Source organism: Callorhinus ursinus, unplaced genomic scaffold, assembly GCF_003265705.2.
Source record: "Callorhinus ursinus isolate GAN/ISIS: 27379988/994484 unplaced genomic scaffold, GSC_fseal_2.0 scaffold4, whole genome shotgun sequence".
Classification (NCBI taxonomy): domain Eukaryota; kingdom Metazoa; phylum Chordata; class Mammalia; order Carnivora; family Otariidae; genus Callorhinus; species Callorhinus ursinus.
Window position 1 is genome coordinate 157,161,210 of NW_027397066.1, and position 26,351 is coordinate 157,187,560.

General features: G+C 35.4%; 2 protein-coding genes across 3 annotated transcripts in view; one reads left to right on the forward strand and one right to left on the reverse strand.

The window, feature by feature from the left end:
* The window catches only part of ADAM7 (ADAM metallopeptidase domain 7), a 95,838-nt gene that overhangs the window by 54,609 nt on the left and 14,878 nt on the right, over positions 1-26,351 (reverse strand). The gene's annotated exons all lie outside the window — the stretch shown is intronic.
* LOC112825857 (L-lactate dehydrogenase A chain-like) lies at positions 718-2,141 on the forward strand. Of its 2 annotated transcripts, XM_025873958.2 has the most exons (2): positions 718-1,440; positions 1,710-2,141. In XM_025873958.2, exons 1-2 carry the CDS (start codon positions 754-756, stop codon positions 1,863-1,865), a joined length of 843 nt encoding a protein of 280 aa, XP_025729743.1. In that variant the 5' UTR covers positions 718-753; the 3' UTR covers positions 1,866-2,141. The 2 variants fall into 2 exon arrangements, with proteins under 2 accessions (XP_025729743.1, XP_025729742.1); XM_025873957.2 differs by having other exon boundaries at positions 718-1,788.

Here is a 26,351-nt window from a genome sequence, read left to right on the forward strand (position 1 = left end):
AGAGAGAGGGGGGCAGAAGGTATATTGGAGCAAATTATAGCAGAGAACTTCCCTAATTTGGGGAAGGAAACAGGCATCAAAATCCAGAAGACACAGAGGACCCCCCTCAAAATCAATAAAAATAGGTCAACACCCCGACATCTAATAGTAAAACTTACGAGTCTCAGAGACAAAGAGAAAATCCTGAAAGCAGTTCGGGAGAAGAGATCTGTAACTTATGATGCTAGAAACATTAGATTGGCAACAGACCTATCCACAGAGACCTGGCAGGCCAGAAAGGACTGGCATGATACCTTCAGAGCACTAAATGAGAAAAATATGCAGCCGAGAATACTATATCCAGCTAGGTTGTCATTGAAAATAGAAGGAAAAATAATAAAAGCTTCCAGGACAAACAAAAACTAAAGGAATTTGCAAACACAAAACCAGCCCTACAAGAAATATTGAAAGAGGTCCTCTAAGCAAGGAGAGAGCCTAAAAGTAACATAGACCAGAAAGGAACACAGACAATATACACTAACAGTCACTTTACAGGCAATACAATGGCACTAAATTCATATCTTTCAATAGTTACCCTGAATATAAATGGGCTAAATGCCCCAATGAGAGGACACAGGCTATCAGATTGGATGAAAAAAACAAGACCATAGGAGTGTTGGAGCCGCTGCCGCCGAGTCCGGATCCAACCTCGTGCGCCACTGACGCCCCCCTGCCGGACGTGCACTCCCGATTCCTTTTGGTTCTAAGTCCAAAATGGCAACTCTCAAAGATCAGCTGATTCAGAATCTTCTTAAGGAAGAACATACCCCCCAGAATATGATTACAGTTGTTGGGGTTGGCGCTGTTGGCATGGCTTGTGCCATCAGTATCTTAATGAAGGACTTGGCCGATGAACTTGCTCTTGTTGATGTCATGGAAGACAAACTGAAGGGAGAGATGATGGATGTCCAGCATGGCAGCCTTTCCCTTAGAACACCAAAAATTGTCTCTGGCAAAGATTATAATGTGACTGCAAACTCCAAGCTGTTTATTATCACAGCTGGGGCACGTCAGCAAGAGGGAGAAAGCCCTCTTAATTTGGTCCAGCGTAACGTGAACATCTTTAAGTTCATCATTCCTAATATCGTAAAATATAGCCCAAACTGCAAGTTGCTTGTCGTTTCCAATCCAGTGGATATCTTGACCTATGTGGCTTGGAAGATAAGTGGCTTTCCCAAAAACCGTGTTATTGGAAGTGGTTGCAAACTGGATTCAGCCTGGTTCCGTTACCTAATGGGGGAAAGACTGGGAGTTCACCCATTAAGCTGTCACGGGTGGGTCCTTGGGGAGCATGGAGACTTCACTGTGCCTGTATGGAGTGGAGTGAACGTTGCTGGTGTCTCTCTGAAGAATCTGCACCCTGACTTAGGCACTGATGCAGATAAGGATCAGTGGAAAGAGGTTCACAAACAGGTGGTTGACAGTGCCTATGAGGTGATCAAACTGAAAGGCTACACTTCCTGGGCCATTTGGCTGTCTGTGGCAAATCTGGCTGAAAGTATAATGAAGAATCTTAGGCGGGTGCATCCAATTTCCACCATGATTAAGGGTTTCTATGGAATTAAAGATGATGTCTTCCTTAGTGTCCCTTGCATCTTGGGACAGAATGGAATTTCAGATGTTGTGAAGGTGATTCTGACTCCTGAGGAGGAGGCCCGTTTGAAGAAGAGTGCAGATACACTTTGAGGGATCCAAAAGGAGCTGCAGTTTTAAAGTTTTCTAATGTACCACTTCACTGTCTAGAGTATAGCAGGATTTTAGTTGGAGGTTGTGTATATTGTCCTTATTATCTGATCTGTTACTCAAGTAATATTAAAATAGCCTAAGAAAAAACGTCAGTTTCCTAAAGTTCCAAATAGGAATGGTTTACCAAACCCTGCAGCTGTATCCTGATACTGGATGATACCTGTCTTTGTAGCCCTAAATTGGTTAACGTAAGTTAGCCCCACCATCTCAGAGGCTCCACTGCCAGAGCTGTGGTTGCTCTGCACACCAGATGTGTGTTTACTGTGTGTTCTGTCTCTTCGGGTTCCTTCCCCCAACACCCGACATGCCTAGTCCATCTTTTCCAGTCAGTCACATCCTGGGATCCAATATATAAATTCAATATTGTATGTATTTCGAATAACTGTCCTAATGGATCTTACTTTGTGTACCATGTATGTCAGAATATAGTGTACATGGCCATATAATATAAAAAGACAATGCAACCAACTAAGTGTCATACCAACTAAAATATCAAATAAATTTTGAACGGTGACTCTTAAAAAACAAAACAAAACAAAAACAAGACCATAGATATGTTATCTGCAAGTGACTCACTTTAGATGCAAAGACACCTCCAGATTGAAAGTGAGGGGGAGGAAAACCATTTTCCATGCTAATGGACACCAAAAGAAAGCTGGGGTGGCAATCCTTATATCAGACAAATTAGATTTTAAATCAAAGACTGTAATAAGAGATGAAGAAGGACACTATATCCTACTTAGAGGGTCTATCCAACAAGAAGATCTAACAATTGTAAATATCTATGCCCCTAACATGGGACCAGCCCATTATATAAACCAATTAATAACAAAAGCAAAGAAACAAAAATGACAACAATACAATAATAGTGGGGGAGATTAACACCCCCCTGACTGAAATGGACAGATCATGTAACCAAAAGATCAACAAGGAAATAAAGACTTTAAATGACACACTGAACCAAATGGACTTCACAGATATATTCAGAACATTCAACGCCAAAGCAACAGAATACACATTCTTCTCTAGTGCCCACGGAACATTCTCCAGAATAGATCACATCCCAGGTCACAAATCAGGTCTCAACTGGTACCAAAAGACTGGGATCATTCCCTGCATATTTTTAGACCACAAGGCTTTGAAACTAGAACTCAATCACAAGAAGAGAGTTGGAAAGAACTCAAATTCATGGAGGCTAAAGAGCATCCTACTAAAGAATGAATGAGTCAACAAGGAAATTAAAGAAGAATTTAAAAAATTCATGGAAACCAATGAAAATGAAAACACAACTGTTCAAAAGCTTTGGGATGCAGCAAAGGCAGTCCTAAGAGGAAAGTAAATAGCAATACAAGCCTTTCTCAAGAAGCAAGAAAGGTCTCAAGTACACAACCTAACCTTACACCTAAAGGAGCTAGAGAAAAAACAGCAAATAAAGCCTAAACCCAGCAGGAGAAGAGAAATAATAAAGATCAGAGCAGAAAACAATGAACTAGAAACCAAAAGAACAGTAGAACAGATCAACGAAACTAGGAGCTGGTTCTTTGAAAGAATTAATAAGATTGATAAACCCCTGGCCAGACTTATCAAAAAGAAAAGAGAAATGACCCAAATAAATAAAATCATCCAACACCAAAGAAATACAATCAACTATAAGAACATATTATGAGGAACTATATGCCAGCAAATTAGATAACCTGGAAGAAATGGATGCATTCCTAGAGATGTATCAACTACCAAAATTGAACCAGGAAGAAATAGAAAACCTGAACAGACCTATAACAACTAAAGAAATTGAAGCAGTCATTAAAAATCTCCCAAAAAACAAGAGTCCAGGGCCAGATGGCTTCCCAGGAGAATTCTACTAAACATTTAAAGAAGAATTAATTCCTATTCTTCTGAAACTGTTCCAAAAACTAGAAATGGAAGGAAAACTTCCAAACTCATTTTATAAGGCCAGCATTACCTTGATCCCAAAACCAGACAAAGACCCCAACAAAAAGGAGAATTATAGACCAACATCCTTGATGAACATGGATGGAAAAATTCTCACCAAAAAACTAGCCAATAGGATCCAACAGTACATTAAAAGGATTATTCACCATGACCAAGTGGGATTTATCCCTGGGCTGCAAGGATATCCACAAATCAATCAATGTGATACAATACATTAATAAAAGAAAGAACAAGAACGATATGATCCTCTCAATAGATGTAGAAAAAGTATTTGACAAAGTACAGCGTCCTTTCTTAATCAAAACTCTTCAGAGTGTAGGGATAAAAAGTACATACCTCAATATCATAAAAGCCATCTGTGAAAAACTCACAGCGAATATTATTTTCAATGGGGAAGAAATGAGAGCTTTCCGCAGAAGGTCAGGAACATGGCAGGGATGTCCACTATCACCCCTGCTATTCAACATAGTATTAGGAGTCCTAGCCACAGCAATCAGACAACAAAAAGAAATCAAAGGCATCCACATCGGTAAAGAGGAAGTCAAACTCTCACTCTTTGCAGATGATATGATACTTTATGTGGAAAACCCAAAAGACTCCACCCCAAAACTGCTAGAACTCATATAAGAATTCAGTAAAGTGGCAGGGTAAAAAAATCAATGCACAGAAATCAGTGGCATTCCTATACACCAACAACAAGATAGAAGAAAGAGAAATTAAGGAGTCAATATCATTTACAACTGCACCCAAAACCATAAGATACCTAGGAATAAATCTAACCAAAGAGGCAAAGAATCTGTACTCAGAAAACTATAAAATACTCATGAAAGAAATTGAAGAAGACACAAAGAAATGGAAAAACGTTCCATGCTCATGGATTGCAAGAACAAACATTGTGAAGATGTCAATGCTACCTAGAGCAATCTACACATTCAATGCAATTCCCATCAAAATACCATCCATTTTTTTCAAAGAAATGGAACAAATAATCCTAAAATTTGTATGGAACCAGAAAAGACCCCAAATAGCCAGAGGAATGTTGAAAAAGAAAAGCAAAGCTGGCAGCATCACAATTCCGGACTTCCAGCTCTATTACAAAGCTGTCATCATCAAGACAGTATGGTACTGGCACAAAAACAGACACATCGATCAATGGAACAGAATAGAGAGCCCAGAAATGGACCCTCAACTCTACAGTCAACTAGTCTTTGACAGAGCAGGAAAGAATGTCCAATGGCAAAAAGACAGTCTCTTCAACAAATGGTGTTGGGAAAATTGGACAGCCACATGCAGAAGAATGAAACTGGGCCATTTCCTTGCAGCACACACAAAAATAGACTCAAAATGGTTGAAAGACCTAAGTGTGAGACAGGAGTCCATCAACATCCTGAAGGAGAACACAGGCAGCAACCTCTTCGATCTCAGCCTCAGCAACTTCTTCCTAGAAACGTCGCCAAAGGCAAGGGAAGCAAAGGCAAAAATGAACTATTGGGACTTCATCAAGATAAAAAGCATTTGCACAGCAAAGGAAACAGTCAACAAAACCAAAAGACAACCGACAGAATGGGAGAAGATATTTGCAAATGACATATCAGATAAAGGGCTAGTATCCAAAATCTATAAAGAACTTTTTAAACCCGACACCCAAAGAACAAATGATCCAATCAAGAAATGGGCAGAAGACATGAACAGACATTTTTCCAAAGAAGACATCCAAATGGCCAACAGATACATGAGAAAGTGCTCAACATCGCTCAGCATCAGGGAAATCCAAATCAAAACCTCAATGAGATACCACCTCACACCAGTCAGAATGGCTAAAATTAAGAAGTCAGGAAATGACAGATGTTGGCGGGGATGCGGAGAAGGGGGAACCCTCCTACACTGTTGGTGGGAATGCAAGCTGGTGCAAACACTCTGGAAAACAGTATGGAGGTTCCTCAAACAGTTGAAAATAGAGCTACCCTACGATCCAGCAATTGCACTACTGTGTATTTATTCCAAAGATACAAATGTAGGGATCCGAAGGGGTACGTGCACCATGATGTTTATAGCAGCAATGTCCACAATAGCCAAACTGTGGAGAGAGCCAAGATGTCCATCGACAGATGAGTGGATAAAGAAGTGGCATATATATACAATGGAATATTATGCAGCCATCAAAAGGAATGAGATCTTGCCATTTGCAATGACATGGATGGAACTGGAGGGTATTTTGCTGAGTGAAATAAGTCAATCAGAGAAAGACATGTATCATATGACTTTGCTGATATGAGGAATTCTTAATCTCAGGAAACAAACTGAGGGTTGCTGGAGTTGTGGGGGGTGGGAGGGATGGGGTGGCTGCGTGATAGACATTGGGGAGGGTATGTGCTATGGTGAGCGCTGTGAATTGTGTAAGACTGTTGAATCATGGACCTATACCTCTGAAACAAATAATACATTATATGTTAAAAAAAGAAGAAGAAGAAGAACATACTAGGAGGGGAAGATTGAAAGGGTGTAATCAGAGGGGGAGACGAACCATGGGAGACTATGGACTCTGAAAAACAAACTGAGGGTTCTAGAGGGGAGGGGGTTGGGGGGATGGGTTAACCTGGTGATGGGTATTAAAGAGGGCACATTCTGCATGGAGCACTGGGTGTTATATGTAAACAATGAATCATGGAACACTACATCAAAAACTAATAATTTAATGTATGTTATTTAACATAACATAAAAAAAAGGTTGTATATCTCAACTCCCCCTGTACATGGATGCTATACCAGAACAGAAGAACAAAAGAGGAAATTATCAGATTTTATTTTAGCCTGAAAAACACTTTTGAAACTTAGAACATTAGTCTTGAAAGTCAAGGCTTTTGAAATAGAAGAGCTAAGCTTTATGTTTCCAGAGTATAAAAATGAAGAGCTCACAGTAGTCTTACCATAAATAAGAGACCAACAACAGTAAAAGAGAAGCCAGGCTACACCACTATCAGGGTAGACCAGGAGAAAAGCCTTGTGGAAGGGGATGGATGGAAGAAATATGATGATGGAAGGCGATTGTGTTATCTGGAGTGAATGTAACTGCACATGGAGATAACACATAAGCAGGTAGGCCAGCATCAAAGACTTCCTAATGTGCCCCAGACCTGTTCCTAGAACCAGGAAGAGGATGGATATGAAGTTATTTCCCCCAAGACTGCCAACTTTTCATTGAACAGCACATTGTAAGTTGCTAAGGAAAAGAAGTTTGTTTATAGTCCTGCTATCTGGTGAGATCCCTGGCAACAGCCAATAGGTTGTCTATTTCTTGCTCAGTAAGAAGACATTGTTCTGTGCTCTGAAGTTCACTTAGTTCTATCCAACTTACCCCATGTGGATAACAACCATTCCATTTTAACATTCATGAGTCCACAAGAAGAAAAGTGGAATATTCACTTAGTTCTATCCGACTTACCCCATGTGGATAACAACCATTCCATTTTAACATTCATGAGTCCAAAAGAAGAAAAGTGGAATATTAACTCTATTAGAGATGAAATGGTGACAGAGTAGAGAAAGCCCTAGTATCAGTACCATTACTACTTGGGTTCGACTGAATGTAATGAGCTCAAAATCACTTTTGAGAGGTAAAACATATACTATGTTATATGAACATGAAAAACAAACAGACATTTATGTAGTTATAAATACATGAACATGTTCATTATTAAAATTGACATCATTCTGTCTACATAACTGTTTATCCAAGAGGCTTCCTTTAATTATCTCATAAATATGCATTTGAAAGCAGATTTTTATAAAACAAAATCAAGGAAATATTTAACCTGAAGTAAAAATAACCACCTGTGCCTTCTTATTTGTCTTTCCTCAAAAAGCTGGTAGAATAATAAAAATTTGCTCTACTAGAGCAGAACTGGTAGATTTCCCTGCATGTCCATGTTCCATGAACGTAACTTGTCTCATTCCCATTAAGTCCCAATAGGTAGGATTATGTGTTCAGCATGCAACCGGGATGTACATTTTAGCTCAGAGACTGAATCATAGAGGGCATCACTTTCCTTTTTTCCCAAAAATTATACTTAAAAAAGTTATTTTCTTATAAAATAAAGGATCCTGCAGTTTTCAATTCATGAATACAAAATACTAGTATCACATTTTTAAACTTTTATTTTGAAAAATTATAGACTCATAGGTAGTTACAGAGATAGCATAACAGAGTCTGATGTCTGTGTACCCTTCACTCAGTTTCCCCAGTAGTTATATCTTACATAATTATAGTACAATAACAAAACCAGAAACACACTAGTATAACACATGTGTATGTATTTACATGTCATTTTATATGTGTAGATTTGTATTACACCACTACAATCAAGATACAGAAGTATTCCACCAGAATAATCTCCCTCATGCTATCTTTTTATAATCCCTGCCCCCCTCAACATCCTTAATCCCTGACAATTCAGAACAACCAGTCTGTTTTCCAGATTTATAATTTTTCATTTTGAGAGTGTTTTATCAGTGGAATTATATGGTATATGATCTTTTGAGATTGGCTTTTTTTTTTTCCATTCAGCATAATGCCCTAGTGATCCACCCAAGTTGTTCCATTTCATTGCAAAGTAGTACTCCATGATATGGGCGGACTACAGTTTGTTTAACCATTCGTTTGTTGAAGGATATCTGAGTTGTTTCCAGTTTAAGATTATCATGACTAAAGCTGTAAATATTTGTGTATAGCTCTCTGTGTGAATGTAAGTTTATTTTTCTGAGATAATACTTAGAAATACAATTGCTTTACCTAATGAGGTTGCATGTTTGGTTTTTTAAAAATTGCCAAATTGTTTTCTAGAGTGCTATATCATTTTACAGTCCCATCAGCAATGTATTAATGATCCAGTTTCTTTATATCCCTTGCCAGCATTTGGTGATGTAATTTTTTTTTTAGTTTTAGCCATTCTGATCAAATTAAATGATATTTCATTGCAGTTTAATTGGCATTTCTTGAATGATTAATGATGCCATACATCTTTTCAAGTGCTTACTTGTCATCTGCATATTCTCTTTGGTGAGATGTATCTTCATATCTTTTGCCTATTTTCCAGTTGAATTGTTTGCTTTATTATGGTTGAGTTTTGAGAACTCTTTATTTTCCAGACTAGTGTCCCTTGTTGGTTGTGGTTTGCAAATGTCTCCTTCCAATCTGCAGCTTGTCTTTCACCCTCATAACATGACTTTTGTAGAGTAAGCACTTTCAATTTTAATGAAGTTCAGTTTATCAACTTTATCTTTTATTATTCATGTCAGATGATCTGGTGTCAAGCCTAAGAATTTTTGCCTTAGCCCTAGATCCCAAAGATATTGTTTTATCTAAAAGTATTATAGTTTTGCATTCTATGTTGACACCCATGATCTATTTTGAGTTATTTTTGGTATAAATTTGGCATAAGCTTTGAGATTTAGGTTGAGGTTGTTTCTTTGTTTTTTCTCTTTCTTTCTTTTTTTCTTTCTTCCTTTTTTTTTTTGCTATGGAGATACAATAGTTTCAGCACCATTTGGTAAGGAGACTATACTTTCTTCATTGATTTGCTTTACAAATTTTGACAAAAATCAGTTGGTTCTACTTGTGTGGAGCTATTTCTGAGTTTTCTATTTGACTCCATTGATCTATGTGTCTATTCCCCTGACAGTATGACTCTGTATCTACATAATAGGTCTTGAAGTGAGTGCTCCTGTTTGTTTTTTTTTTTCTGTTACTCTAGTTTCTTTGTCTTTCCCTATAAATATTGGGATAATCTTGTCTATATTTATAAAAAAATCTTACAGTAATTTTGATAGGAATTGTGATAACTCTGTATATCAACTGGAGAATCAGCATCTTTACCACATTGAGTCTTCTACTTCTAGTACATTAACACAAAATAAGATCCCACCTATTTACATCTTTTTGATGATTTTCATCAGAATTTTGTAGTTTTCAAGTGAACAAGGTTTGTATATATTTCTCAGATTTGTAACTGCCCCTTTTATTTCTTTTTGAACAATTGCAAGTGGTACTGTATTTTAAACTTCAGTTTCCACATATTCATTGTTACAGTATAGAAATACATTTGATTTTTTTATGCTAAGATAGTGTGACCTTGCTGAACCCATATATTCCTTCTAGGAGGTGTTTTTGTTTGTTTGCTTATTTGTTAGCTTGTTTGTTAGATTCCATAGAATTTTCTATGCAAACCACTATTGTGTCATCTGCAAATAAGGACTTTTTTCTTCTTCTACCTTTCCAATCTATATGCCTCTCATTTCCTTTCCTTCCTGAGTTGCACTAACTAGACCTTTTGCGAAAATGTTGAATAGCTGTGGTGAGCGTGCACATATTTGCCTGATTCCAGATTTTAGGAGGAAAATATTCAGTCTTTCACCAGTAAGTATGATGTTTGCTGTAGGGTTTTGTAAATACTCTTTATCAAGTCAAGGACATTCCCCTATGGTCCCAATTTTCTAAAATTTTTAATCATAAATGAGTGTTGAATTTTATCAAAAGTTTTTTACTGCATCAATCAATATGATCATGTGACTTTTTTTCTTTACATTGTAAATATGGTAAATTACATTGATTAATTTTAGAATATTGAAAGTCTTGTATTGAAAAAAAATTTGCTTATGATGTATAACTCCTGTGTATTGTTTGATTCTATTTGCTAACATTTTGTTAAGAAGTTTTGCATCTACATTCACAATGGATATTTGTCTGTAGTTCAATTTTGTTTATACTGTCTTTGGTTTAGGTGTCAGAGTATTGTTGGCTTCATAGAATGAGAAGGGAAATGTTCCCTCTTCTATTTTCTGGAAGACATTGTATAAACAGCATTTTTCATCCACTGTGCCATTCTCTCTTAATTGGAGTATTCAGATCATTTGGATTTAAAGTAATTATTAATATATTAAGCCTTAAGTCTGCTATTTTATTTTTTGTTCCTTTTTCATGTTTTAGTTTTCTTTTCCTTCCTTCTTGTGTGTTGCTTAAATATATTTTCAAATTCCATTTTGATTTATCTATAGCATTTTTCAGTGTACCTCTCTATAGATTTCTTAGTGGTTGCTCTAGGTAATATATATCACATATATGTATGTATATATAAAATCAACTATGGTGAGTCTTGGAATGGGATCGTTTGAGTTTATCCTGTTTTGAATTTGTTCAGCTTCTCGAATTGTTCATCTTCTTTAGGTGTTTGGTGTTTTCCTTGTCAAATTTGGAAATTTTCAGTATTAAAATATTCATTCGAATACTTTTTCAGCTCCATACTCTCTCCTCTCCTTCTGGGTCTCTAATGGCATCAATTTTACATCTTTTATTTTATTCCCACATATTCCCGAGAGTGTCTTTTTTTCCAGAACATTTTCTTTGTTATTCAGATTGTGTAATTTCTATTATTCTATTTGCACTGATTATTTCTACTCTCTTCTGCATTCTGATCTTAAGTCCATCTATTGAGAGTTTTATTTTTTCCATGTATTTTACTTTCCAATTCTAAAATTTCCTTTAGATTCTTATATCTTGTATTTTCTTTTTTTTCTGAAATTTTCTATTCATGTCCTGAGACATTCTATCTTTTCATTTGTTTCAAGCATGTTTGTAATTGTTCACTGAGGTACTTTTATGATGGCTGCTTTAAAATTTTGTCAGATAATTCAAACATCTGTTTCATTTTGGTGTTGGCAGCTACTAATTTTCTTTACTCTTTTAGATTGAAATATTTCTGACTTTTGGTTTGACAAATTATTTTCAATTAAAATTTGGGTATTATGATATTATATTATAACCCCCTAGATATTATTTAAATCTTGTGTTTTCGCAGATCTCTTCTGATACCATTTATTGTGGGACACCTCATTACTGTCAAGTAAGAATGGAAATCCAGGGTCTCTACTTGTCCTACCTGAGTTCCTTGCTATTGCTTGGTTAGGGTCAAAATTCTGTCTTTTCACTCCTGCTGAAATCATCCTGATTAAGAAGGGGAGGGATATTTCATCCATGCTCTTCATGTGGCTCCCATTGACACTGTGAGGGGTGTTCTTGCTAATTCTCCACTGGGCCTCTTCTCACATTAACCCAGCAGGAAAGGTGAGAAATACCTTATTTTGCTGGATGGGAATGGTATCCAGGCTCCACAAATAATCTTCAGTCACACTACAGTGGGGAGAATGGGTCTTCATTACCCCTGGGCCAAGATGAAAGTCTTGGTTCCCCATTTAGCCATCTCTGATAACACACACAGGAGAGGAGAGGGTGGTTGGGGTGTGTTTTATATATTTGTGGAGCCTGTCAAAGGTGGAAGCTAAGTCTCTTGATCCTGCCTTTTCTGGCTGGGATGGGAGTGGGGACACTGTTCTCTCTGTGTGTGCTAGAGTAGAACAGTTATTGTATAAAAACTTCCTGTCTTTCTAAGCTTCTTCTTTCTTTTTTAGCCCTTTGGCTAAATAGAACGTGATTTTTGTAGGTTTTTAGTTTGGTTGTTTTTTTGTTTATTGTACGTGCTCATGGGCATTTCCAGGTTGCTGATTTATCTAGTATCTAGTCTGGGATATATGAAGCAAAAAGACAACTCAAGAAACTCCCCATTGTGTCTGTCATTCCTTGGGTAACAAAGTCCCTAGCTGGTCTACCTTTCTCTCCACATCTGTCAGTCTTCTTATATTTGCTTAATATATGTAATGCCCAGAAGTTTTAGTTATACTTAGTGGAAGGAATAGAGAAAAATATGCCTGCTCCATTTCTCTGGAAGTCAAAATTCATAGCCTCATTTTCTTTTATAAATCAAGATACATAAATTTTAAGAAATTTTATTGAACATTATATCATTTGGAATTCCATACTTTCATATGATCTAATATCCTTATGCTGTGTTAATTGACAACCACAAGTTATGCTTACTGTTATTTTAAACCTCATAATACATACACATTTCATAATCATAACACATTTATCATTGCATAATATTTTTGCCATTGGTAGGATCCTTTGAATCTAAGTTCTAACCAGGAAGATGAATGGACACCAGTGGGTAACGCAAATTAAAAACTGAAACATAATATATGATGAAAAAAACAGTAAGACTCATCTAACCATAATAAATTATTTAGAACTGAAAAATCATAAAGGTATAGTTTAAAAAGTGTTGTTTTGTCATGGTATTCTTGATCTAAGACTGACAACATTTTACTGACTACTTGGATGATGTAGGAGGAAACATACTAAAGGATTTTAAAAAATTAGAGGGTAATAGTTGTTCTAACCCACAGAGTTCAAAATATCTCAGAGTTAGATATATAGATAAATAACAAATTATTTGTAAAGTTCTTGAACCTAACATTATTTCTTTTACGCCTTTGAATTATCCCTGGGCACTTTTTGGTCCCACTCCCAACATAATAAACTTGTAGAACTTCAAAAACCAGTTCAAAACACACTTCCGAACACCAGATGGACTTTGAATTCCTTCCTATATGTGTTTCACACTTCCAAAATCTCCATTTTCATGATCACTAGATTTTTATTCTATACTATAGAGGTCAGCAAACTTTCTGTAAACATCAAAATGATAAACATTTTGGGCTATGTGGGCCACATATGATTTTTGTTACATGTTCTTTGCTTAGTTTTGTTTTATTTTGTTTTCATTCCAAATATTTTAAATTTTAAAAATTATTCTTAGCTCGAGGGCCATACATAGAGTATAGACCCAGCTTGGTCCACCAGATTTTATGTGCCTTGCCCTAATATGTTATCATGTCTATGTTTGAGGCTAGCTGTGAACTATTTTTAAAAAGGGACTGATATCCTCTTTACTTGTGTCTTTTTGGTTCCTAAGACCATATTTGACATATTAATGTGTTCAATAAACAAGTGGTGCTAAAAATAAAATAACTGAATTGAAATTTGAGCTGCCACCCAAAAGACAGAGTTTGCATTTTGAGTTCAACAAAGTTAATTCCCTGATAAAGTAAAAGTATCAAACCTCTCCAGAGGAACAAAAGGATCTAAAGTCCCTACCACATTTCTTTCAAATTGTTCGGGACACAATCTAAATTTACTAGACATATGAAGAAACAGGAAAATTTAAATTATTGTCAAGAAATAAGACATTCAATGAAGATCTACCTCAAGACAATCCAGAGGATGAAATTATAGATGAAGTTTTGAAGCAGGTATTATAACTATTCTCAACAAAGTAAAAGAAAATGTGCTTGAAATGCATGAAAAGATGTGAACTGTCAGCATAAAAAATGGAAATTACTTTTTAAAAAGCAAACATAAAACAATCTATAATTGAAAATACCATGAATAAAAAGTTTCATTGTGTGGGAATAAAATAAGAATGGAATTGATAAAGGAAGAGGTAATAAACTTGATGATAGATCAATAGAAATTACCCAAACTAAAGAAGAGAAAGAAAAAAAAAAAAAAAAGAACAGAGCTCGGGAGGGCACTCTCAGCTTGTTTTGCCATAAACCATGAACCGAGCACTATTGGGTGACCCTGTCTCCTCAGGGCCTTGCAAAGGACAGAAACATGGCAACCCTCCACCTTCTCCTGGGGAGGATTGGCTCAGGCATGCACTGCAGGAATCTGCAGAGTTTGGCACACACAAAAGTGAAAACTGCTTATCCCTGAAGATTTACTGAAGAGAGGGTGCTGTGATCTTTCAGCTCCAGGGCTGGAGACTGGGCATGGCCATCTTTATTTTCATCCTCTAAAGAGGTGGGGAAAGCCTTCAGGGAACAAAAGCCATGCAGAACAACCAGAAGCATCTTACACTGAGCCCAGCCCCCTAGCAAGGGGTGGTGCAACTCTGCCAAGGCAAAGACACTTGAGAATCAACACAGCAGGCCCCTCCCCCAGACCAGCTAGAGCAACAGGTGACTACCAAGTTTAAGGAGCACACAGGACTGAAAAACTCCAGTGCTAAGGGAGAAAATTATATAGAATTTGAGGTTTTTTTTCTCATGATTTGTTTACCTTTCAGTTTAAAATTTTCCTTTCCTTTTTCTTTTTTTCCTTTTAAACTAGTTTCTTATTTTATCAATGCCTTATTTTTAAGTCTTTTTTTATCTTTCATTTTTACATTTACATTTTATAGACATATTCTTCATTTTTGGCTTCCTTTCACTGTATTCAATTTTATTTTTGTAAACATATAAGTTTTGTGCTTTCTTTACAATTTTGGGCTTTAGTGTCTTCTAACAGACCAAAGTAAACCCAGGACCAAGAGGATCACCCTGTTTTGTCCACCTGGAAGATTATATTATCTCCTTACCCCCCTTTTTTTCTTTCATTTTCTTTTCTTCTTTTTTACTTTTTCCTTTCTTTTTTGGTTTCTGACCTTTTTGGATTTGTCTAGTGTGTATTCCACTTGGGTTGTGGTTAATATTTTTGATTTAGGTCTCTCATTCATTCATTATTCTCTGGGCAAAATGACTAGAAGGAGGAATTCACAACAAAAGAAAGAACCAGAGGTTATACTCTGCCACAGATCTAATCGATATGGATATAAGTAAAATGTCAGAGCTGGAATTCAGGATAATGATTATAAAGTTACAAGCTGGGCTTGAAGAAAAGCACAAAAACACTAGAAAATCTCTTAGTGCAGAAATAAAATCTAATCGACCCAAAATTAAAGATATTTTAACTGAGTTGCAGTCTAAATTGGATGATCTAACAGCGAGGGTAAATGAGGCAGAAGAGAGAGTCAGTGACATAGAAGACAAGTTCATGGAAAGGAAGGAAGCTGAGAAAAAGAGAAAAACAAATAATGGACCATGAAGGGAGGCTCAATAAATCAGCAATATCATAAAGTGAAACAATATTAGAATTATTGGGGTCAGGGAAATCGGAGGGGGAGACAAACCATGAGAGACTATGGACTCTGAGAAACAAACTGAAGGTTCTAGAAGGGAGGGAGGTGGAGGATGGGTTAGCTTGGTGATGGGTATTAAAGAGGGCATGTTCTGCATGGAGCACTGGGTGTTATACGCAAACAATGAATCATGGAACACTACATCAAAAACTAATGATGTACTGTATGGTGATTAACATAACATAATAAAAAAAAGAATTATTGGGGCCCCAGAAGAAGAGGGAAAAGAGGGACAGAAGATATATTTGACCAAATCATAGCTGAGAACTTCCCTAATCTGGGGAAGGAAACAGGCATTCAAGTCCAAAAGTTAGAGAGAACCCCCCTCAAATAGATCAACTCCCCTCAATAAAAATAGATCAACATCCCAACATATAATAGTGAAGCTTGCAAATTTCAGAGATAAAGAGAAAATCCTGAAAGCAGCTTGAGACAAGAAGTTTTTAACCAACGGGGGTAGGAACTGATAGCAGAGTCCCAGCAGGCCAGAAAGGGCTGGCATGATGTATTCAGTGTACTAAATGAGAAAAACATGCAGCCAAGACTACTTTATCCAGCAAGGCGGTCATTCAGAATGGAAGGAGAGCTAAAGAGCTTCCAGGACAAACAGAAACTAAAAGAAATTATGATCACTAAACTAGCCCTGCAAGAAATATTAAAGGGGCTCCTGTAAGTGAAAAGAGAGCCCCAGTGTAACATAGACCAGAAAGAAACAGACAATCTACAGAAACAGGGACTTTACAGGTAATACAATGGCACTAAATTCATATCTTTCAATAATTGCTCTGAATGTAAATGGACTAAATGCTCCAATCAAAAGACACAGGTTATAAGATTGGATAAAAAAGCAAGACCCATCCATATGCTGCCTATAAGAGACTCATTTTAGACACCTCCAGATTGAAAGTTAGGGGATAGAGAACAATTTGTCGTGCTAATGGACAAAAAAAGAAAGGTGGGGTAGGAATCCTCATATCAGAAAAATTAGATTCTAAACCAAAGACTATAGTAAGGGATGAAGAGGGACAATATATCATTCTTAAAGATGTATCCAACAAGAAGATTTAACAATTATAAATATTTATGTTTCTAACTTGGGAGCAGCCAATTATATAAACCAATTAATAACAAAATTAAAGGAACACATTGGTGATAATACAATACTAGTAGGGCACTTTAACACCCCACTCACAGCAATGGGCAGATTATCTAAGCAGAAGATCAACAAGGAAACAAGGGCTTTGAATGATACACTGGACCAGATGAACTTCACAGAGCATTCCACCTAAAGATAAGAACACACATTCTTCTTGAGTGCCCATGGAACATTCTCTAGAATAGATCACATACTGGGTTACAAATCAGGTCTCAACAGGTACCAAAAGATTGGGATCATTCCCTGCATATTTTCAGACCACAGTGTTTTGATACTAGAACTCAATCACAAGAGGAAATTTGGAAGGAACTTAAACACATGGAGGTTAAAGAGTATCCTACTAAAGAATGAATGGTCAACCAGGAAATTAAAAAAGAATTTAAAAAAATTCATGGAAACAAGTGAAAATGAAAACACAACTGTTCAAAACCTTTGGGGTACAGCAAAGGTGGTCCTAAGAGGGAAGTACATAGCAATACAAGTCTTTCTCAAAAAAAAATTAGAAAAGTTTCAAATACACAAGCTAATCTTACACCTAAAGGAGCTGAAGAAAGAGCAGCAAATAAAGCCTAAACCAAGCAGGAAAAGAGAAATAATAAAGATCAGAGCAGAAATCAATGAAATAGAAACCAAAAGAACAGTAGAACAGATCAACAAAACTAGAAGCTGTTTCTTTGAAAGAATTAATAAGATAGACAAAACCCTAGCCAGACTTATCAAAAAGAAAAGAGAAAGGACCCAATTGATAAAATCATGAAGGAAAGAGGAGAGATCGTGATCAACATCAAGGAAATACAAACAATTTTAAGCACATATTATGAGCAACTATATGCCAACAAATTAGGCAATCTGGAAGAAATGGATGCATGCCTGGAAAGTTAAAAACTACCAAAACTGAAACAGGAAGAAATAGAAAACATGAACAGACCCATAACCAAGCAAGGAAATTGAAGCAGTAATAAAAAATCTCCCAACAAACAAGAGTTCAGGGCCAGATGGCTTCCCAGGGGAATTCTACCAAACATTAAAAAAATTAATACCTATTCTTCTGAAGCTGTTTCAAAAAATAGAAATGGAAAGAAAAGTTCTAAACTCATTATATGAGGCCAGCATTACCTTGATCCCAAAACCAGAAAAGACCCCATCAAAAAGGAATATTACAGACCAATATCCCTGATGAACATGGAAGCCAAAATTCTCACCAAGATACTAGTCAATAGTATCCAACAGTACATTAAAAGGATTACTCACCATGACCAAGTGGGATTTATTCTTGGGCTGCAAGGGTAGTCGACATTCACAAATCAATCGATGTGATACATCACATCAATAAAAGAAAGGACAAGAACCATATGAGCCTCTCAATTGATGCAGAAAAATCATTTGACAAAATACAGCATCCCTTCCTGATTAAAATTCTCCACAATGTAGATGTAGATGGAACATAGCTCAATACAATAAAAGCTATCTATGAAAACCTCACAAGGAATATCATTCTCAATGGGGAAAAACTGAGAGCTTTTCCCCTAAGGTGAGGAACATGACAGGGATGCCCACTCTCACCACTATTGTTCAACATACTACTAGAAGTCCTAGCCTCAGCAATCAGACAACAACAACAAAAAAAAGGCATTCAAATTGGCAAAAAAGAAGTCAAACTCTCACTCTTTGTGGACGATGTGATACTCTATGTGGAAAACCCAAAGACTCCACCCCAAAATTGCTAGAACTCATACAGCAATTCAGCAATGTGGCAGGATATAAAATCAATGCCTAGAAATCGGTTTCATTTCTATATACTAACAATGAGACAGAAGAAAGAGAAATTAAGGAATCAATCCCATTCACAATTGTGCCAAAAACCATAAGATACTGGAGATAAACCTAATCAAAAAGGTAAAGGATCTGTACTCTAAAAACTATAGAACACTTAGGAAAGAAATTGAGGAAGACATAAAGAAATGGAAAAACACTCCATGCTCATGGACTGGAAGAATAAATATTGTTACAATATCTATGCTATCCAGGGCAATCTATACATTCAGTACTCTCCCTATCAAAATACCATCAACTTTTTTCATAGAGCTGGAACAAATAACCCTAAAATTTGTATGGAATAATAAAAGACCCCGAATAGCCAGAGGAATTTGAAAAAGAAAACCAAAGCTTGTGGTATTGCGATGCTGGAATTCAAGCTCTATTACAAAGCTGTAATCATCAAGACAGTATGGTACTGCCACAAAAACAGACACATAGATCAGTGGAACAGAACAGAGAACTCAGAAATGGACCCTCAACTCTAGGGTCAATTAATCTTCGATGAAGCAGGAAAGAATACCCAATGGAAAGAGGACAGTCTCTTCAATAAATGGTGGTGGGAAAAGTGGACAGCCACCTGTAAAGGATGAAACTGGACCATTTCCTTACACCATGCACAAAGATAAACTCAAAATGGATGAAACACCTCAATGTGAGACAGGGATCCATCAAAATCCTAGAGGAGAATACAGGCAGCAACCTCTTTGACCTCAGCCACAGCAACTTCTTGCTAGACATTTCTCCAAAGGCAAGGGAAACGAAAGCAAAAATGAACTACTGGGACTTCATCAAGATAAAAAATTTCTGCACAGCAAAGGAAAAAGTCAACAAAACTAAAAGGCGACCTGCAGAATGGGAGAAGATATTTGCAAATGACATATCAGTTAAAGGGCTAGTATCCAAGATCTATAAAGAACTTACCAAACTCAACACCCAAAAACAAATAATCCAGTCAAGAAATGGGCAGAAGATATGAACAGACATTTCTCCAAAGAAAACAAACAAATGGCCAGCAGACACATGAAAAAATGCTCCACATCACTTGGCATTGGGGAAATACCAATCAAAACCCCAATGAGATACACCAGTCAGAATGGCTAATAGTAACAAGACAGGAAATGACAAATGTTGGCAAGGATGAGGAGAAAGGGTTATCCTCTTACAGTCTTGGTGGGAATGCAAGCTGGTACAGCCACTCTGGAAAACAGTATGGGAGTTCCTCAAGATGTTAAAAGTAAAGCTACCCTATGACCCAGCAATTGCACTACTAGGTATTTGCCCCAAAGATACAAATGTAGTGATCCGAAGGGGCACCTACACCCCAACATTGATAGCAGCAATGTCCACAATAGCCAAACTGTGGAAAGAGCTGAGATGTTCAGTGACAAATGAATGGATAAAAAAGATGTGGTGTGTATATACATATACACACACACATACACACACACATATATATATATACACACACACACACACACACATAATGGAATATTACTCAGCCATCAGAAAGGATGAATACTTACCAATTACATCAACATGGATGGAACTGGAGGGTATTATGTTGAGTGACATAAGTCAATCAGAGAAAGACAATTATCATATGGTTTCACTTATATGTGGAATATAAGAAACAGTACAGAGGATCACAGGGGAAGTGAAGGAAAACTGAATAGGAAGTCATAAGAGGGAGAAAAACCATGAGAGACTCTTAACTATAGGAAACAAACTGAGAGTTGCTAAAGGGGAGGTGGGTGGGGGGATGGGGTAGTTGCATGATGGGCATTAAGGAGAGCACATGATGTGATGAGCACTGGGCATTATATGCAACTGGTCAATTATGGAACACTACATCTGAAACTAATGTACTACATGTTGGCTAATTGAATTTAAATAAAAATAGAAAATGGATGAAAAATAGTACATTATGCAAACACGTGAAGGCTAGGATAAGTTATATTGATATCAGGTAAAATGCACTTCCTGACAAGAGGGATCTTTTATAATGACACAATGATAAAAGAATCAATTTACCAGTAAAGCTCAAGGTATCATAATTCCAGATTTCAAGTTATACTACAATGCTATAGTAATCAAAACAGCATGGTACTGGCACAAAAAAGACACATAGATCAATGGAACAGAATAAAGCCCAGAAATAAACCCATAATTATATGGTCAATTAATCTTCAACAAAGGAGGCAAGAATATGCAATGGGAAAAAGACAATCTCTTCAACAAGTGGTGGTTGGGAAAACTGGACAGCAACATGCAAAAGAATGAAACTCTACCACTTTCTTACATAATACACAAAAATAAACTCAAGATGGATTAAGGATCTAAATGTGAGATCTAAAACCATAAAAACTCTAGAAGAGAGCACAGGCAGTAATTTCTCTGAAATTTGCCATAGTAACATTTTTCTAGTTATGTTTTCTGAGGCAAAAGAAACAAAAGCAAAAATAAATTACTGAGACTACATCAAAATAAAAAGCTTCCACACAACAAAGGAAATAATCTAAAAAACAACTAAAAGACGATCTACTGAACGGGAGAATATATTTGCAAATGAATTATCTAATAAAAGGTTAGTATCCAAAATCTGTAAAGAACTTATATAACTCAACACCAACAGAATAAATAATCCAATTAAAAAATGGGCAGAAAACATGAACAGACATTTCTTGAAAGAAGACATACAGACGGCCAACAGACACATGAAAAGATGCTCAACATCCTTCATCATCAAGGAAATGCAAATCAAAACCACAATGAGATACCACCCCACACTTGTCAAAATGACTAAAATCAAAAACAAAGGAAAAAGTGTTGGCAAGGATGTGGAGAAATAGGAATCCTCATGCACTGTTGGTAGGTGCACTGTGGAAAATAGTATGGAGATTTCTCAAAAAATTACATAGAAAAACCATATGATCCAGTAATGGCACTACTAGGTATTTACTCAAAGAATACAAGAACAGTAATTTAAGAGGATATATGCACCCTTATGTTTATTGCAGCATTATTTACAATAGTCAAATTAGGGAAGCAGCCCAAGTGTCTATTGATAGATGAATGAATAAAGAAGTGGTATATATATATATATATATATATATATATTCCATTGTATACATATATACAATGGAATATTCAGCCATAAAAAAGAATGAAATCTTGCCATTTGCAACAGCATGGATGGATCTGGGGAATAGTACCAAGTGAAATAAGTCAGTCAGAGAAAGACAAATATCATATGATTTCACTCATGTGGAATTTAAGAAACAAAACAAATGAACAAAATAAAATAGACAAAGAAACAGACTTTTTTTAAAGCATTTTATTTATTTGTCAGAGAGAGATAGAGAGCACAAGCAGGGGGGCAGCAGGCAGAGGGAGAAGCAGGGTCTCCACTGAGCAGGGAGCCTGATATGGGCCTCGATCCAAGGACCCTGAGATCATGACCTGAGCAGAAGGCAGATGCTTAACCGACTGAGCCACCCAGGCATCCCAAGAAACAGACTCTTAACCATAAAGAACAAATGGATGGTTACCAAAGGGGAAGTGGGTAGGGGAATGGATAAAATAGGTGAGGGGGTTTAAGAGTACTCTTATTTGATGAGCACTAAGTAATATATGGAATTGATGAATCACTATTTTGTTCACCTGAAACTAATATAATACTGTATAGTAACAATACTAGAATTAAAAAAAACAACAACAGTTATTGAGAACCTGGGGGAAAAAAAAGAATCAATTCCCCATAAATAAAAAATAATTATAAATGTGTATGAATGTAATAGTTAAGCTACAGAATACATGAAGCAAATATTAAAAGAATGGAAAAGAGAAAAAAGGAATGGGGAGGAGAAAACAATTTCAAAATCATTGTTGAATATTTTGACCCTCCTCTCTCAGCAGTTGGCAGAACAAATAGACAAGTAAAATAAGTAAAAATGATCTAAATATTCCTAACAACCACATTTTCCTAATTGTTCTTTATAAAATACTTCAACCAACACTGTAAAATACATATTCTTTTCAATTGCACATGGTATGTTTAATGAGTTAGAACATATGCTTGACTATAAAACAAATTGTGATACATTTTTCAAATTATGTCCTACAAAATATATTCTTTATCAAAAATAAAATTAAATTTAAAAAGTTTGACAGAAAGATTTAAAAAAAACACACCAAATATTGGAAATTAAATAGCACAATCTTCAATAATCCATGCATCAAACAAGAAATCTCAAAAGAAATTAGAAAATATTTTGAAATAAATGGTAATTAAAATATAACATATCAAGATTTTTGAGATGCATCTAAAGTAATGCTTGAAAGAAATGTCATAGCTTTATTTTTTTTAAGATTTATTTATTTGTTTATTTTAGAGAGAAAGAATGAGAGAGAGCACGAGCAGGAGGGGCAGAGGGAGAAGGAGAGAGAATCTCAAGCAGATGCCACACTGAGCATGGAGCCTGATGTGGGGCTTGATCTCATGACCCTGAGATCATGACCTGAGCTGAAACCAAGAGTCATCGAACTGTGCCACCCACGCACCCCATGTCATAACTTTAAATACTTTAAATTATTATGACAGAAAAGATGAAACATTTCCATAAAAAGAGAAAAGTAAACACTAAATAAGTGGAATAAATAAAATAGTAAATATAATAATAGAAATCAGTGAAATAAACAAACAATAGCAATAATAAAGTAAAATTTTAGTTACTTGAAAAGATCAACAAATTGGTTAACTCCTTTAGATTGGTCATGACAAAAAGAGAGAGAATTCAAATTACCAATATTAGAAATTATAAAGGGATTATCTCTAAAGATATATAGACATTAAAAGAATAATAAGAGGATATTATGAAACACTTTATGCCCAAAATTTGCCAATTTCAATGAAATATACATTTTCTTTTTAAATTACAATTTAAAACTGACACAATAAGAAGGAAATTTTGAATTAGCCTTTATTAATAAAATTGAATTTGTTATCATGAAACCTCTGCCCCACACATACACAAAAAAATCCTTAAGGCACAGAATTTTCATTTATGAATTCTATCAAACATTCCAAAAATAATATCCTTTGTAAAATGTAGGGAGACTACTCATTTGAGTGAGGCCAACATAATCCTGATATAAATATCTGACAAAGACATTACAAAAAACTAAAAATACAGAATAATATCCATCATTAACATGGTTTCAAAAACCCTTAACAAAATATTAGTAAGCTGAATACAGCAAAGAGTTTTTTCCTAGGGGGTGCAAGGATGGTTTGACATTCACAAATCAATTTGTGAAATTAGCATATGGACATTTCAATAGTTGCAGACAAAACACTTTCAGCAAATTTCTTAGGGAACTATCTTAATCTAATAAAGTAAACCAATGACAATTCTACTGGCAATATCATATTAACCTTCAATTTTGAATATTTTCCCCATAAAATCAGAAATAATGAAAGATTGCCAACTCTCACTACTTCTGTTCAAGTTGTACTGGAGTTCTTAGTCATTGCAATAAAGTATAGAAACAGGAGGAATAATGACTAGGAAGAAAGAACTAAAATTGTCAATATTTGCTGAAGAAAATCTCTAAGTAATCTATAAAACAATCAATAAATTGATAGATGAAGCCCTCTTAATAGAAAAATAAAATAATGAAAAGCAATTCTGCTTACAAGAGTCCACAAACATTAAATATGCAGAAATAAATTTAACAAAAGACATATGAGAGCTCTACACTATAGATCACAAAACATTGTTGGTAGAAATTAGAGAAGACCTAAATAAATATAGAGATGGAACATGAAGAATTTTAATATCAATTCTCTCCAAATTGATGTACACATTCAATAAAATCCCAAACAAAATTCCAGGGCTTTTTAAAAAGAAATAAAATTAATGAACAGATTCTATATTTTAGAAAAATGGAAAGGATTTTTTTTTTAATTTCTGAAAAAGAAGAACAAAATTGGAGAGGTTACCCAAACTGGCTAAGACTTACTGTAAAGCTGCAGTAAACAAGATAATGTGGTCTTGGTTTAAGGATTGAAACATAGATGAACAGGGTAGAACAGAGAGCCCAGAAATAGTCATTAATAGTCATTTGATTTTGGTCAAAGGTGTGAAAGCAATCCAATTCAAAGAAAGGCAATGCAACAAAATGGGCTTGGGCTATGCATATGGAAAGAAGAGAACCTTGACCTTTCTGCAAATTACACACACACACGCACACACACACACACACATTCAAGATGATAACAGACCAAAACTAAAAGCCAAAACAATAAAGACTTTAGAAGACAGCTCCTAGAAAGCAATTACCACAAAGGAAAAATTTGATAAGTTAAAATTGTTTTCCAATTATAAATTTTTACTCTTTAAAAGACACAATTAAGAAAATGTCACATACTGGAAGAAACCATTAACAAGAAACATATTTGACAAAGAAAAAAAGAAAATAAATAACAAACAAATATATAAAGAAATATATTTGAAAAAGAGCTGGTCTTCGAGATATAAAAAGATGTTCTCCAACTTGATAAAAGACAAATAACCCAATTAAAAATTAGTAAATATTTAAACAGATGTTTTACAGAAGATATATAAATGGTCAATAATCATATGAAAAAGTTTTCAATAGGGACTGCAAACTTATCTAAAATAAAATATTACCACAAATCCACTCATATAAGTAAAATTAAAAAGGGATGAGAATACCCAATGATGAAAAGGACATGGAGCAATTAGAATTCTCATACATTATGGTAGTTATATAAAATTGTGCAACTTCTTTGGAAAATGGAAGTTTTTTATAAAACTAAACGTATATATACCCTATGACCCAGGAATTTCACTCCTTGATGTTCACCAAGGAGAAATGAAAACATATATTATAAAAAGCTATACAAGAATGCTCATTTAAGCTTTACTCATGATAAACAAATCCTGGAAACAGCTTAGGCTGTCCATCCACAGGAGAATAAATTAAAAAACTGTAGTATATTTATACAATGGAATAGTACTCAGAAAGTAAAAGAACCAAACTTCTGATACATGGAACTACATGGATGAGTTTAGTTAATGCAATGCTCAATTAAAGAAGCCTTACACAACATGCAGTGTAAAGCTCTTTATAAGAACAAGAGCATGTATTACATGGAGCACTGGGTGTTATGCAAACAATGAATCCTGGAACACTACATCAAAATCTAATGATGTACTGTATGGTGACTAACATAACATAATAAAATAAAATAATAAAAAAAGAACTTCCAGAACAGACAAAAGTAATCTGTGGTGAGTAAAAACCTCTATGAGTAGGTTTTGAGGGAGTTGATTAGGAAAAAACCCAAGGAAATTTTCTGAGTGAGAGTTATTTTATAGTTCATTTTTATAAGAATTTGGGCAACACAGGTATGTGCATTTGTCAAAATTCAATGAACATTCATATAAGGTTTGTCCATTTCATTGTATAAAAATTTTCATGAGAAGAAAAAACTAAATAAATATTAAATTCTAACGATATGCTTGTTAAAGTATGTGTGGAAAGTATGCTGTCTGCAATATAATTTGAAATGCATAAAAATAGGATGATGGATGGATGGATAGACAAAAAATATGTCTAAGTGCCTTTGTATATCTTGTTGGGATTATGGGTGTATATGTATATTAATGGGTATATGAATATTCACTATAAAATTCAACTTGGCT